The sequence below is a fragment of the Lissotriton helveticus genome, chromosome 3_1 (genome assembly GCF_964261635.1).
Source record: "Lissotriton helveticus chromosome 3_1, aLisHel1.1, whole genome shotgun sequence".
Classification (NCBI taxonomy): Eukaryota; Metazoa; Chordata; class Amphibia; order Caudata; family Salamandridae; genus Lissotriton; species Lissotriton helveticus.
This window is the reverse complement of record NC_136061.1, coordinates 578,237,847-578,252,608: the sequence shown is the minus strand read 5'-3', so window position 1 is coordinate 578,252,608 and position 14,762 is coordinate 578,237,847. Positions and strand designations below refer to the sequence as shown.

General features: G+C 42.1%; 1 protein-coding gene across 1 annotated transcript in view; it reads left to right on the top strand.

The window, feature by feature from the left end:
* TSPEAR (thrombospondin type laminin G domain and EAR repeats) overlaps window positions 1–14,762 on the top strand; it is a 165,369-nt gene that overhangs the window by 98,646 nt on the left and 51,961 nt on the right. Inside the window, exons 5-7 of the mRNA XM_078683707.1 lie at window positions 5,617–5,776; window positions 10,614–10,745; window positions 11,443–11,675. Coding sequence (XP_078539833.1) covers window positions 5,617–5,776; window positions 10,614–10,745; window positions 11,443–11,675 — 525 coding nt within the window. The remainder of the gene's footprint in view (window positions 1–5,616; window positions 5,777–10,613; window positions 10,746–11,442; window positions 11,676–14,762) is intronic.

The window sequence follows — 14,762 nt, the reverse complement described above, 5'->3', positions numbered from 1 at the left end:
AGTCCAATGGCCAGACTCATACATGGTCCCGTACACTTAGGGAGAGACGCTATGCTGAGAGTGTTTAGACAGACTTGGTACAACCCTAAGTTTAGAATAGCAGCAGAAGCAGTGTGCCAGCGTTGTGTGACCTGTCAGCAGCTGAACGTAGGGAAAAGAACACCAGTTGCACTGAGTCACATAGGAAGGTCTGGAGGTCCATTCAATCGAATGCAGATAGATTTCATTGAAATGCCGAGATGCAACCGCCTCCGCTATGTCCTGGTGGTTGTTTGTGTGTTCTCCAGATGGGTTGAGGCATACCCTACACGTAGGTGCGACACCCTCACAGTGGCTAAGTTACTGCTTAGGGAACTCATTCCGCGCTTCGGGGTGCCGGCCTCTTTGGAATCAGATAGGGGAACGCATTTCAACAGCGAGCTTGTGAAGATGATTTGTGCAGCTCTGAATATCGATCAAAAGTTGCATTGTAGTTACCGACCAGAAGCCTCAGGAATTGTGGAGCAGATCAATGGCACGATCAAAGCCCGAATTGCCAAAGTGTGCTCCTCAACGACCCTGAGTTGGCCTGACGCCCTGCCATTGGTCCTCATGAGCCTTCGTAGTACCCCAGACAGAAGAACGGGGTTGTCACCACATGAGGTGTTAATGGGGAGAGCAATGAGGCTGCCATCTGTCCCAACTACTGCACTGTTAAATATCACAGATGATATGATCCTGGACTATTGTAAGGGGCTGTCTGACGCCATTCGTTCTGTGTCCCTTCAGGTGCAGGCTGCCGAGGTTCCATCGTGCCAGGGCCCGTGCCATGACCTGTATCCTGGGGACTGGGTCCTGGTGAAAAAACATGTGAGAAGAAGCTGCTTGGATGTTCGTTGGCGTGGGCCCTTCCAGATCATCTTGATTGCGAATACGGCTGTGAAGGTGGGAGGCCTGCCCAATTGGATCCACGCGTCACATACGCGAAGGGTTCCAGCACCTCGGGAAGAAACAGCTCCTCTCTCGGATAGACGTCCAGCAGAGGACCGAGAAGCCATAGAGGGGGCTAGCCAAGCTGAAGAGGTGCCAGCGGAAGCAGGGAACGAGTCTGACCAAGCTGAGGACGGTCAGTACAACAGCGAAACAGACGACGCTACAGAAGGAGAAAGTAGCTGGGAGTACGAGTCAGACACTGACAGGTCTGACAGAGAGCGAGAACAGACAAGAAGGAGAAGGAGTAGAAGGGCACGTGGAGAAGCTAATTGGCCGCAAAGAAGGAGCTCTAGCCTGAGGTCAACTCCAGAGGTAACCCTTCCTCCGATATCAGAAGACTCAGACCCGGAAGAAGGTGCTCAGGGCGCTGAAGCACCGGACCGAAGAAGGTCAAGAAGAGTGCGTGTGCCTAACAGAAGATACTCCACACCTGAGTGGACATATCTGGCGACAAATGTCTTTGAAGCAGGAGACAGGGAGGATTCGAGCGGTGGTGGTGTCCAGTTCTGAGCCCATCGTCACTGTGGAAATACGACTGTTGGTACCCGGAGTCGAACAAGAAGGGTAACTAACATTCATGCTCCCCAGACCTCCCCGCCTCAGCAAGTTAAAACATATGTTTCTTTCAGAATTGCAATTCCCCGACTTTGGTACAACGATAACAGCCCATGAAGAGCACAATCTTCGTTTGGAAATACTGAACTTTGCTATCGAAGCTGCAGGCACAAACCTGATAGTAGACTGTTAAAGGACTTTGTAAATAAAGCGAGCAGAAAAAGAAGATTACCTAGCGCCCAGGAAGCAGAGAATATTAGGGAACTTCCCTTGAGTTGATGGAGAAGGGCTAGGGTTGTCTTTATTGAACTGTTAAAGGACTTTTGCGAAGAAGGTTGTCAGCTTCCAGTTGTGTGGATTCTAAAGACAAAAGGATTAAAAAGAGACTGTAAAGGAACGAGAGGAAAAGAACTTTTTGCTAAGATAAGAGAGAGCTATATTGTCTGACGAAATGGAGGCCGGCACCCAGAACCGCAGAGCTAAATGTATAATAGGTACACTAATAGTAGGAGTGATAATATTAATAGCTTTAGTGGTAACAATTTCTTATGTACAGGGACATGAGGAAGAGGCGAAGGTAACTGATGTGAAATCTGTAGAAACGCTTACACCCATTGTTGCTGGTGAGAAAAGGGAAAACACTCAAGAGAAAGCGTTATTAGCTGCAGAAGCCCGCAGGTTACACGTAGATGAGTCCCAAGGAGACTTTAGGTCAAATGCTTATGCTAAACTCTTATATGAATACGTGGATGCCATGGAGGTTAAGGACTGTTACGTCTGCATGCAGTTGCCGGCGTCTGTAGATGAAGGCATTAGATACCATCACCTCCCGCTGACATATGGCATTACATGTAGCTTATTGCTTAGTATATTTTATGAGAGAGATAGTTTTGAATACTATTTCTCCAACTATGATTCAGTGTTGCCGGAAGTCCCAAATTATAAGCAGATGAACAAATGGGACTACTGGAAGAGTGAAGACAGATTGGCCAAGTTCTTCATTCCTTGGATTACCTTAGATACTTCACATGCCCGTAGAAATAACCTGACATGCAAGGTGTCAGAAGTCGAGAAGAAGTTCATAGGGCAGGTGGATGATCGTTACAGGAGACAAAAGATTTTGAAAAAATCAGGACAATGGAAAACAGATTGGACCGAGGAAGAAAAGGCACACAAGAGAAAGGGTAGTAGTGGTCCAATAGCTTTAGATAAGACGCAGAGAGGAAAGCTATGTCTTCACCGAGCCAAAACGTATTATGAAAATGTATACGTGGGAGAAGTCGACTGTGAACATGCTTTCAATATAGAGTACTATACTAAAGATTTCCTGAAGGGAATGCAAGTGATTCCAAATGTGTATTTTGTATGTGGAAGAAATGCCTACGTGAGACTACCTGACAACTGGTATGGATCATGTTACCTAGCAATTGTCTTCCCCAAAATATATCATGCACAAGACTTAGTGATCATCGAGGGCAAGACATCATCGAGGGGAAGGAGAGATATAGGAGATGCAGAAATGGTTGGAGATGTCTTTGGAGCTATGTTCCCTCTTTTAGGAGTAATCCTTAATGATGTTAAAATTAGACGACTGGCAACAGTTGTCGACAGGTTGTCTGCCAGCACTGCTCAGTCCTTAATGCTGGTAGAAGGAGAGATGCAATCGATAAGGGCTATGGTTCTTCAGAACCGTCTTGCGTTAGATGTCCTACTAGCAAAAGAGGGCGGAGTCTGTAAGGCTTTGAAGGTCCAGGAATGTTGCACTTACATTCCAGACAATTCGAAGCCCCTTGAGAAAGTTATTAGGAACATAACTGATATTCACAAGGAGATCGAAGACTTGAGTAGAGAAAATGTCTGGGAAAAGGTGGGCCACGGAATGAGTGAAGTTGGAGGGTGGATCTCCACCTTAGGCAAAAGCTTTGTGTGGTATATACTAAAACCTATCATCATAATATTGATCTGTGGGATTATATTGTGGGGATTGGTGAGGGTATTCAAATGGTACAGAGCAAGAAGGTCAGAAAGGGCCCAAAGAGAGCAGCTGCAGAGATTGGCTGCCATACAAGATAATCAGTACAGGAGTCTGAGGGCTCTGGAAGCGCAGAGACAAATTATGCCAGCAATAACTGCAGTTTAAATGTTAGTGATGACCCCGAGAGGTCATCAAAGGGGGGAACTGAGAGAGCGCAACTGACCTAAATGTATGAGTACATCACACTTACCTGTAGTAAGCACAAATCATGAGGAGAAATGCCATGAGTGCTAGTAGTATCTGCAATTATATTCTGAATGTATAGCTAATGTAGAGATTTAAGTAGAAGTGGAACTAATACAGAAATGTGTGACACTATATGATTTTATTAGATGTGATTATTCCTGAATTCATGTCGTGTAAGCTGCTAAAATGTAAGATGGCATGTGGTTAAACGCAGAATGTGGTAGGCCTCAGGGCCAGAGCTAGAAGGGAAGGGGAAGGTGTTTCTTTTCACGACATAGATTGAAATAATGTTTTGGCCATTGCATTTATGGGCCATGATTTATAGATGTGTTTACTGAATAATAGAATAAGAGTATTAACATGCTTTAATTAATGAAGAAGTTGAATGCTATAATCATTATGAGAAATATTGTAGGCCTGAAATGTTTTAACATTGATTTACACGTACATGTCTGGGCCGAGAAATGTTGCGAAACCTTTTTGGAAGTCTATGAGAGTTGGGTTCTTGGCTGCAGATGTCTGTCTGCAAGGGAAAAGGGGGGATCCAATTATAAATGAATGAATAGAGGTCTGTTCAGTAGACGGCCCAGACATGGAGGAGGGTTCTGGAATGTTTAGGGGGTATCAGCGGGCCGGAGAAGAGTCTGAGAAGCAAGGTCAACTCCAACGTATGAGGCCCAATACAAAGCAGCATGGAAAAAGCCAGAAGCTACACCACGTGAGGGGCGTCTCATGAGGGGCGTCTCAAATGTTGTTGACTGTTTTGTATTAGGGACAGCACCCCTGGGTGGAGTTAGAGCAGATGCCTGAGGACCCTTTAGAGAGCTGATGGGTAGGCAGAGAGGGGTCATGACTGGAGAACTATAGGTTTTCACCAAGAGACTTAGAGTGAGTGACTTCCCTTGGGGGTCATTCACTGCTGACACCTTTGTTAGGTTGGGATTTGGTTAAGTAGGGATACCATCTAGAGCAGGGTAGGGACAGCCTAACCTGTGTGTTTTCCTCCAACTTAAATGAAGGAGAGATATGCGTCAATGCTGATAGCTTTATTATTCTTAGAACTTGTGTTAGTAATTTCCGTTGCTCGTCTGAGGGCTTTCAGAGAGCACATGTATGTAGTTGGACCTGTGTATCTCGTGAATCTCATTCTGAGATGCCTGTATTTGCAGCTTATCATATCTTTACAATAAACTTTTGAAAGCTAGAAGTTGTCTGTGATCTTTTGGAGTGGGGTCCTTTATTGGGAGAACTAGCTTGGGAGAGAGGCACTTTCTTCCTCAAAGACAGGCAACAAAGGTTCAGTCGACCAGATCGAGGTTTGGATCAATAGTGCTAAGGTATCGATCAAAATCTCGCCCTTCCAGGTGTCCAAGAGAGGATGCAGAAATGCTTCCCTTACTAAGGAAAGTTGCTTGGAGAAAACCCGGACTCTATTTCATAAATGCATCCTCAGTAGGTAAAAATACAGGCGCTCACTGGACTATAAAAACAGGATATTTCTGGACAGACCATTGGGTGGTACAGACCACCTGGGATGGGGAAAGTTCAGTTATGTGTCATGCATGAACCTGGTATGTGACTATCACATAACAGCGTCGGAGCTGGTACCTCAGAGTAAACAGTAAATGGACCGAAATGTTTATAGGGAAAGGCCACTCAAATGTATTTCCCTCCCCCCCACCCCCCACCCCAGTCAGGAAATAATAAATATGGATAATAAACTATTTTATTTCTGGATACAGTGTGATTTAAGGGATTCAATTAAATGTACAGAAAAATGCATAGTTGAACAATACAGTGAAGCCAATTGATATGCTTTCCCCTCTCTTTATAATGCGTATACACATGACAGTTGTGTGTTTTTATAGGGGTTATTAAGGCAGCTGGTTTTAGTACCAGGCTCTGACGCGACAGCAGAACTTTGTCCGAGTCTCCGCCCACAGCTGGCAGTACTGGTGGTCCCTCCGGCGCTGATGGAACTGCCCATCAAGTTGGAGAACAATGAGATTCAGCTCACATATCCATACGGTGAGTACTCTGGAACAGTTAGATTCATGAACTTACAGGGAACATGAGTGAGTATGTGAGTGTCAGTGAGTGTGTCAGTAGGAGCGTATGTGAACGAGTGAGTGTATAAGGGGTTGTGTGGATGTGTGAATGCCATCCTTTCACTAGCTTACGTTCAGAATGGAGCTTACATTCAGTGCCCAGAACCACCTTGCACTCGAACACCCACCACCCTACTAAATTGTTCAACCTTATAGCCCCAAAGTAGCATACTACAAGGCCTCATGAATCACAGGAAAGTTGAACATTCCTAGGTGCTCCAAAAGTAGTAGTATCTAAGGACAGTCTACACTTGCTATCACAAAATGTGCTGGCAGCCAGGCGGGTGAATGCCATTTACATTGGGGTTTGCACAGTGCAGATGAATTTACGCTCACTGGAATACCACTTCTGTCGATTGCCATGATACTTTTGGCATTACCGAAAAGGCTTAGTCTTCCTCACTGCCAACGGTGACTTGGAATTAGTGAATTTGAGCCAAAGGATGCTTTGCTATTTTCTTCTTTTCTATTTTCTTATGAAGCAATGTCATACATCATGATATGAGTCGACTTCACAGGATCTATTTCCTGGCGCAGTTTTCTTGTGTAGGTTACCTCACAATAATAAGCAAGTACAATTATGCCCATTGGTTGTCAGTATTGCGCGCATCCGGCCAATCTGCAGTCTACACATGAGTGCAATGGAAGTGTGACTTGAGAGTCTACAGTATGAGCCTCAAGTATGATGACAGCTCTGACCCCCACAGGACATACTTCAATGAAGTCAAGAACTATAGTTGTAAGCTCCAAAACCAGCTTATCTCAGCTATAATCTCTGTAGGTTTTCCTAAATCGGAGTGATAGATCAGTATGTAGAGTGCCAACCACTTGTATGTGTGTGTGTGTAATATACAGGCCATAGTTTAAAATTACTGGACCACTTACCTTGCCTTTCATTATTCCAGCATTGATGCAATGAGTACCCCTGAAGTGATTAATAATAATGCCCAGTATTTAAGGCAGTTCAGTTTGTGATGTATTCTTTATCTAAAGCCATCTGTTTTTAATCTAATTGAAATGAGGCCTCTTTTTTTTATTCGTCAAGAAGTTTCGACAGTTTTTTCAGATGGTTTCCATGGATGTATAAGGCCTCCTTAACTTTCCACAAGGGAAGAGTTCTTGTGGGTTTGAAGCAGGCAGTTGCTACACAACACCTGAAAGAAACCAATAAGTGACCCCCAAAAACACAGTCATCTAGGGGCTAATCTCAAACCTCTCTTTACTAGTGCTGACACTCTAATGAACTAATTAAGGGTTTGACACGCAAGATCGGGACTGTGTGAATCTCCACAATACTTAGACCAAGACGAATACACCTTGGAAATCTACAAAATAACTGAACATCCTGAGCATTGATTCCTTGTGAGTACACATATAATACATCTTATGCTTGTACAGACTCTACACTTGAATGCTTCAAAAACTCATAAGCACAAAGAGAGAGAGAAAGGCTCACTCTCATAAAAAAGTGCACTATTATTCTGCAAATATAAATAGCTGTCAATGCAAGCTGACTGTGGCTTAGTCATGCTAATTAAAAACACGTTTAAATTAGGCTTTATTTTCTTACATGTTAAAACTCATCTATACTAGTAATAATATTGAAAAGGCATTCACAATGCAGATACCTGCTAAAATGGGCGGAGCAATACACAATACTCCATGGCCGTTGATATGAATTCATGCCCAAAAGAGGAATGCAAGCCACAATAGGGAATATCAGAGAAGACCTCGTTATCACCCTCACTGGAGATTGTCAGCATTTCTGATTCTTCTTGAGTCATCTGCAGCATGTGTCATGCTAGGTCATTGCATCCTACTTAACATAAAGAAGAATGATGGAAATCACAGCCATGATTGTGGGTGTATCTAACTTTTCCTTAACTTCAGCCAGAATAGGGTCGGCAGATACTGTAAGCGTAGAGTCCCATCTCTTGCACTATATGAGCCATCCTTAACAACACATGCAATTTCACCCAGCGGTGTAACGAAACTCGAGGGGGGCCCCCTGCAAGGTATGTGGAGGTGCCCCCTCCGGACTCAATCAGGAGCTCTCCAGTCGGAGTACTGTGCTGATGGGGGCCCCCTGTAGCGAGGGGCTTGGTGGGGAGGTCTGTGTTACCCCACTGATTTCACCATTAAACCGGACAACTTTGAAACTGCAGCTGATGTTTCAAATGTCCACCAAAGGCACACAGACTCCATCTGGGTGGCAACACTGGAAGTCAAACTAACATCACAGATAAACTGAACCATAACCACCATTGGGTGGGGAAAGCGCTCTCGCTCGTGAATTGTACTAAAATGCACATTTTAATAATAGTCGTGCAAAGCAGAGAATTATCCTGTTTCAAACATGGCCCTTCTATGGGAAAAGGAAAAGTTCCTTCATACAGTGGAGAGGTACACATAATGGTAAAAGAACAAACTATTCATTGCTGCATCAAAGAAATGCTGCTGGCAATAGCCTTTGTTTTGAAATGACAGGACTCTGCAAAGTCATTTATATTTGCCAAAACAGTTTATTGACAGACTACAAACTGGGCAGAACCTCTCTGCAAAGTAACCCGTCAATTGGAAGAAATATGGCGACATTAAACCCTCCCTAAATGCAGTTTAGTGGCTCACATTAGAAGTCAGGATTACATTCAATCGATTATGAACAGGGCATAATGGGTCACGGAACAATGGCTCAAGTTAGATAGGAAACTGTCCCTCATTTCATCCCATCAAAAGATCCTACAAGTAGCCACTACACAGACAATCCACTGAACAATTAAAATGACTATTACATAGGGTCAGTTCTATAGGAATAAAATGTTCTGGCCTCAAGAACACATTCAACCTACCATAAACCTAACTGCCCTGTCTTCATGATATTGAGAAAAATAGAACCTTCCAAACAAAAACATGGCTATGAAGTGAGACAGCAACATTGAGTAATACCAGATTACTGGATTCCCTCTGCCGTGGCCAACAGCAAACTGTATCCTGTTACCAATATGAGATAGCCCAGCGCCACCATTGCTACTAATTAGTTGCCTTAAATAGAAGCATATTGCTCCTCCAAACCAGATGACCACCAGAGTATGTTATGCTTGTATCCAGAGATGTACTCAAAATATCATGTGAACAATCAAGTTACCTCTTTAGTTTGTAAGATGTTAATTCAAAAGTTGCTCTGAAAAGGTCAAAGAATGTCATGTGGCACCTCAGAAATCAGCTCAATTAACTACAATAAATATGTGGTTTGTGGTAATTGTGTTAAAATTCATAATACATGCATCATTGCGAATGGGACACCATAAAAATGTACACAAGAATTGAAAACATGCAAGAGCCCCTGGTAATAATGAAAATGTTGTAGTGACTACTTTTATTTTAAAACAAAGCCAGTGCTTAATTTGAGCTGGTTGTTTCTGGTGCTCAGCACCAGCACGTAATCATCAACAGTGGCACTTTTCATGAGCACCAGTTAAGGACATATTCATTTGTGGTAGGCACTGGGAGAATGCATGAGTTACCCAGAATCACGAGATGTTGATCTGACACCAAGACTTGGACCTGGTTCACTATTTCTGAAGTCAGCAGCTCTGGTTATTACGCCACATCCTATCCCCACTTTCATTGGTAGTAGTTGGTTCTGTGTTAGGTGGCACTAACAGGAGAAATGGGCTGGTGCATGCTTCCTCCTGACGATAGCTCTGGCACTTTTTACAGATTAACCACTGAACAAAACTCTGATCTTGATTTTTGACAATGTATATAAAAAAGGAGTAGTACGGTGCATCACAAGTTGACTTTAGCAAACACAGGCTTCAGGAATTGATGGACGTAGCAAAATATATCAGACTAGCTGAGCCTTGAAAGCAACGTCTGTTCTCCAAATTAGGTGAAACTATATTCGTGGACATTTTTAGTTTGGCTTTGAAATTGTGTCTATATTTCATATGACCATTTCAGTGTATGTTGTTAAGACTCTCTTTACGTTATATTTTCTGTGTTTCCAACCAGGCATTTAAATTTACATGTTCAAACTCCTTTTTTCATCTAATATTTTATGTATTGTTTTACTTGCTGACCTTTTATGTTCACACATCTTAACAATACCACTTATATAATTTATTTCAGTTGATAGATAATTATACGTATTACCCCTGTTCTTTTTGTTTAATCCGGCTCTTTATTGTGTTTGTCTAAAATCCAGGTCTTCAATTCAGTCTATAGCTCAAATTATGCTTTACATTGTTTTGTATATAATGTTCTTCAACTAGAATCTAAGCTTCATACTCCAGATTTCTATTTTTTAATCTTTCTAGCAAAACCATTTATTTTCATAAGCCTGTTTAAGGTCTTTTAAACAGCTCAAACTATTACTTCCCTCTGTTTGTCGCCTTTGTTTGTAATCCTGTTTTTAAATTCTACTGTATATCGCGTTTTGCTCGTTATAAAATTTATTTTAAGATTTACAATTTAATATATTTGTATTAAGGTTGTGTTCATTGTTTATAATTTTGAATGTAATTAATCACTGTATTTAAAATACATATTTTAATTCTTTTTATCTTAACTTTTTTTAATCTATTGCTCAAAATACCACCTTATAATATATCTGTGTTATTGCCCTGATTTAAATTATCTTTGTGTGTACCTAATCTTGCCTCCATATTATCCAGATTTCTGTAACGACAGAGGCTTAAATCCCATTGACCTTGAACATGCCTAAATTATTTCTTTTTTCATGTCATTGTGTTCAGAAGCTGACATGAGGGTGACACTCGGCACTCGTCCAGTTTGCACGAAAAATGAAAGTGCTCAGTTTTGGTTGGACGCATTTGGAAAAGGACTCTTTATCTGCAATGGCATGGAATGGATTTCCGTCCTGGAAGGTGCGGTATGCAATTGTTGATATTTCCAAGATATTATTAGTGTGAAATGTTGTCTATCAGGACTTTCTATCATGTGCCATGATGCCCTTCTTGCGAATTCTGTTTTATATACCTTTATTAGTATGCCCTCTGAAGAACCAGCCATAAATGGAGTTGTTGCTGAATATTAATAGAGCACAGATGGAACATGACAGATAACGTTCTACAACCCCTATTTTAGACTGCCGGTCCTTCCCTTTTTCTGTCTTGAACCTCAGAAATGTTCACCTGGTTGGATACATTCCAATGTAGATTACGGTTTCACTTCCTTTTTAAATGTAAATTGAGACACTAGCACTGACATGTCCACCAAAGGTCATGGAGGGCTGGATACAAGCAAGATTTTAGGAAATTGTGAAAAATGCTTACATTTAAATTAATTATATTTAAATTTAACTTGCATGGATATCATGAAAATCTGTCATGGCTCTGGCCCACAATGAACCTACATTGAACACCTCTCTGTAGAACATTGGGAGCTACAGGGAAGTTGGGAACTATGATGAGACACTGAGTATTAATATGGGGATATTGGGAGTTGAGACGGGAACATTGGGAGCTATTATGACCACACAGGGAGCTATAATGGGAACCGCGATGGAGACTGACACTACGTGATGCCTGGTAAATTCAATTAATGTTTGTGTTTCCATTTCAGCCAAAGAGAGGTTAGACTATGTGGAGGAGTATCAGAATCTGGCCACTGGCTCAGAAACAATGGGTCTTGAGATCTTCACCATTCCCAATGCTGGACTCTTTGTAGCAACAGCCAATCGGAACACTCGTCCCGGATCTGCCATCTACAAGTGGATCAATGGAAGGTTCGAGCCCTACCAGTACCTTAGAACGTACCAAGCTCAAGCCTGGAGACACTTCACCATCGGCAAAAAGGTATTGTGAATTTTACTCAGAAAATGCTTGAATTACACATTAAGGTTGAAACTAGAGACACACCAAACTTGTTATGCAATGGATTTATGATATGTGATTGACTGAGGTGACTCTTCCTGAGAGCCACCCTGATAAGAAATCTCAAATTGTCTCAGATTTTTTGTTTTGGATAAAGAAATAATGTGTATAATTTTCTTCTGAGCTGTCAACAGAACACAACTAGGACAAATTCTGACAGAATAGCTATATATAACAATTTAAGTCTGCTAGGTGTCTGTGGATTTGTCCGCAATCAGATCTTACCCCAGGTTCAATTAGCAGTACTTAGGGAGTTGCTTCTTCTGCCTTGTTTTCTGTGTCATCCATGCTCTCTTTCTCTTATTTTGCTCTCTGCAGCAGCTTTCTTGCCTAGTGTCGGCTCTATCAGAAAATGAGAGGTAAGGCATTTTTGACCGTTTTTTATTACTTTGTTCACTTCACTTCTTCATATAAGGGGCCTCTCTCTTTCATTTTTGCCTTCCAATGGAGTACTTTTTTAGGTCGAGCCTAGACAGCGCTTTCTGTATGTTCTTTGCGGGCTCTGGAGATCAGCCCTAGGACTTGTATACTTCCACTTTATTTTTACTGCTTTAACTGTCTTAATAGAAAACGACCAGTAGAGGTCAGTAAAATACCAGAATTGCTTTCTGCTTAGGGACTTTCTTTTTTATTTTTCTGGTAACTGCCTCTATTTGACCTTCTTGATAGAAAACGACCAGCAGAAGTCTGTAAAATACCAGAATCACTTTAGCATTCCCTAGATTCCAGGCCATAGAAACTTGTCTTCCACGAGCACCTATAGGGAATATTATATTTGTTTTAAATCTTGTATTTTAAGTGATATGACTACCAAAGGCCCTGATTTTATTTTAAAAACAGAGCTTTGGACAATACCAGTTCCCACTAATAGGCAGTATTTCTCTCCAAGTGTTCCAATACCTGCCATTTTCCACAGTTTGGTGCTTATTTTACCTCCATGTTAAAGAACAGCAGACGTTTCAATACCCAGGCTAATGTGCTGCATAGCTAAATACATATAAGGTCCCAAAGACGAGACGATTGCATTGCAATTGCTTGTACTCCTAGCGACTTACAGTCCTTCGCGTCTGCAGTAAAGCAGAAAGTTCAACAGGGAGGTTTGTACTTTTCCTTTCATCAAGAGGATGGATATCATCTCTCTCTCTCTCTCTGTAAAGCTTTCTGCATTAACAGCATCACATCAACAAGGTGGGAAGCAGCCCCAGAGAAATCTCTAGAGTGTACAGATGGTTAAGAGCCAATTATATGATCCAGATGGCATCCGTGGCTGATTGCAATGTGCCCCACGACACTCTCCCCACAAGTGCAATGAATGCTTCAAGGGCCCTAGCAGACAAGTGGCGTGAGTCAAGGCAAGCGGAGTGGCTACACTTCCTTCATCACATTGGAGCAATTTTAGCTATAGCGGAAGGATGGCGAAATCACTGCCGTCAAGTTAGTCTGTAAAGAGTACTGTAGTATCCTGTCTATCTGTCCTATCTGTTGCCTTAGCTATAGAAGCATTCTTTACTTTGTATGATGTTATATTGATTCAAAGGTTCCTAACGTTGCATAATTGACATATTTACACTTCGTCTCGACTTTGCTAATCTTTTGACTGCAAACTCTGAAAGGTACAACTGGCAGCATATAGCAAGCTTTGTGTGACACGTTAAGTTTACCAACAAACCAATATTCTATTTTTTGTCTGTCCAGAGCTGCGACATACAGGTCATTTGTGCACATGGAGAATGCTGCGTTACAGAAGTAATTGTATATTTTAACTCACCGGACAGACATCGTTTAGAGGAATCAGTTGAAGATGGATTAACCTAACATTTAACACAGGGCTTCTGCTTCACCTTGTGTCACGAGATAATTTTTTAAAATTATTATTGTAATAATTTTACTAAATAATAAATAATAGCAGCAGCAATGGCTATAATAATAATAATACCCTTTTATTATTATTATTATTCCTAATACCTACTGTGTTTTCTTTGAGTTTATATGTAATGCCCCTCCTCACTACCCTTCTCCAAGCAATCCATGTTGAAGAATTGATTCAGGGACACAAAATCCTGGGATCAGGGGGGTCCCGGGCGGGTAGAGAGGTCCTCAGTCACGATGATAGAAAGGACATGTCCGCCCAATTGATAGACTTTTAACCAAAAAGAAGGTCCTTTCCGCTGCTTTTTTGTTATAATCTCCAGAGGCGGAGGAAAACAAAAAGACAACCAAAGTGGGTGGGGGGTTCCTAAGTGGGTAACGGCAATTCCCTAAAATGAAAATGTTATGAGAGGATTAAATATATGGCCAACCCGTTGCTACGGGTGGGAAGGGAAAGAGACACTTTTCTGTTAGTGGCTCTCACTCACTCTAATAGTGACATGCTTCATCATCGGGCTCACTCCAACTCCTAAAGGTCGGGGTGGGCTCAACCATATTTCAGGGAGCACTTAAAGATATTGTGTATGGGGCGCACCATTAAAGATAAAATTCCTCACCCACTCCTAAAGAATTCTTTAATAGTGAAGTGGGAGGGAAGGTTAATATATATACAAATGGGTATCAGGATGTGATGGTCCTATGACCCTAGAATCAGCACCAACATGTTTCAGCCCTTCTTAACTGGCCGAAATAAGTCCTGGGCTTTCGTCAGGGTGGGACATAATGAGGCTATTTCCCCCAGAGACGTGAGTGCATATACGCTATTTGCCTAGTGCCCTTCTAAGTGTTAAAAATTGGAAAAAGCCTAATACTTGCCATCGGTCTGGATGAGAAATTACCCCACAACGCAGGGCTAAGGATTTCCAAGGGAGCGCAGGAGGGAGGCCTTGTAGTCACACATTGGTCAAAGGTCCTGCCCTGCTGGAACCTACTCATACTCGAGCTCCCCGACTTGTGCCAATTTTCCCTGAAATATGGTTGAGCCCATCCTGACCTTTAGGAATTGGGGTGAGCCCGATGATGAAGCATGTCACCATTAGAGTGAGTGAGGGCTACTAAAAGAAAAGGGTCTCTTTCCCC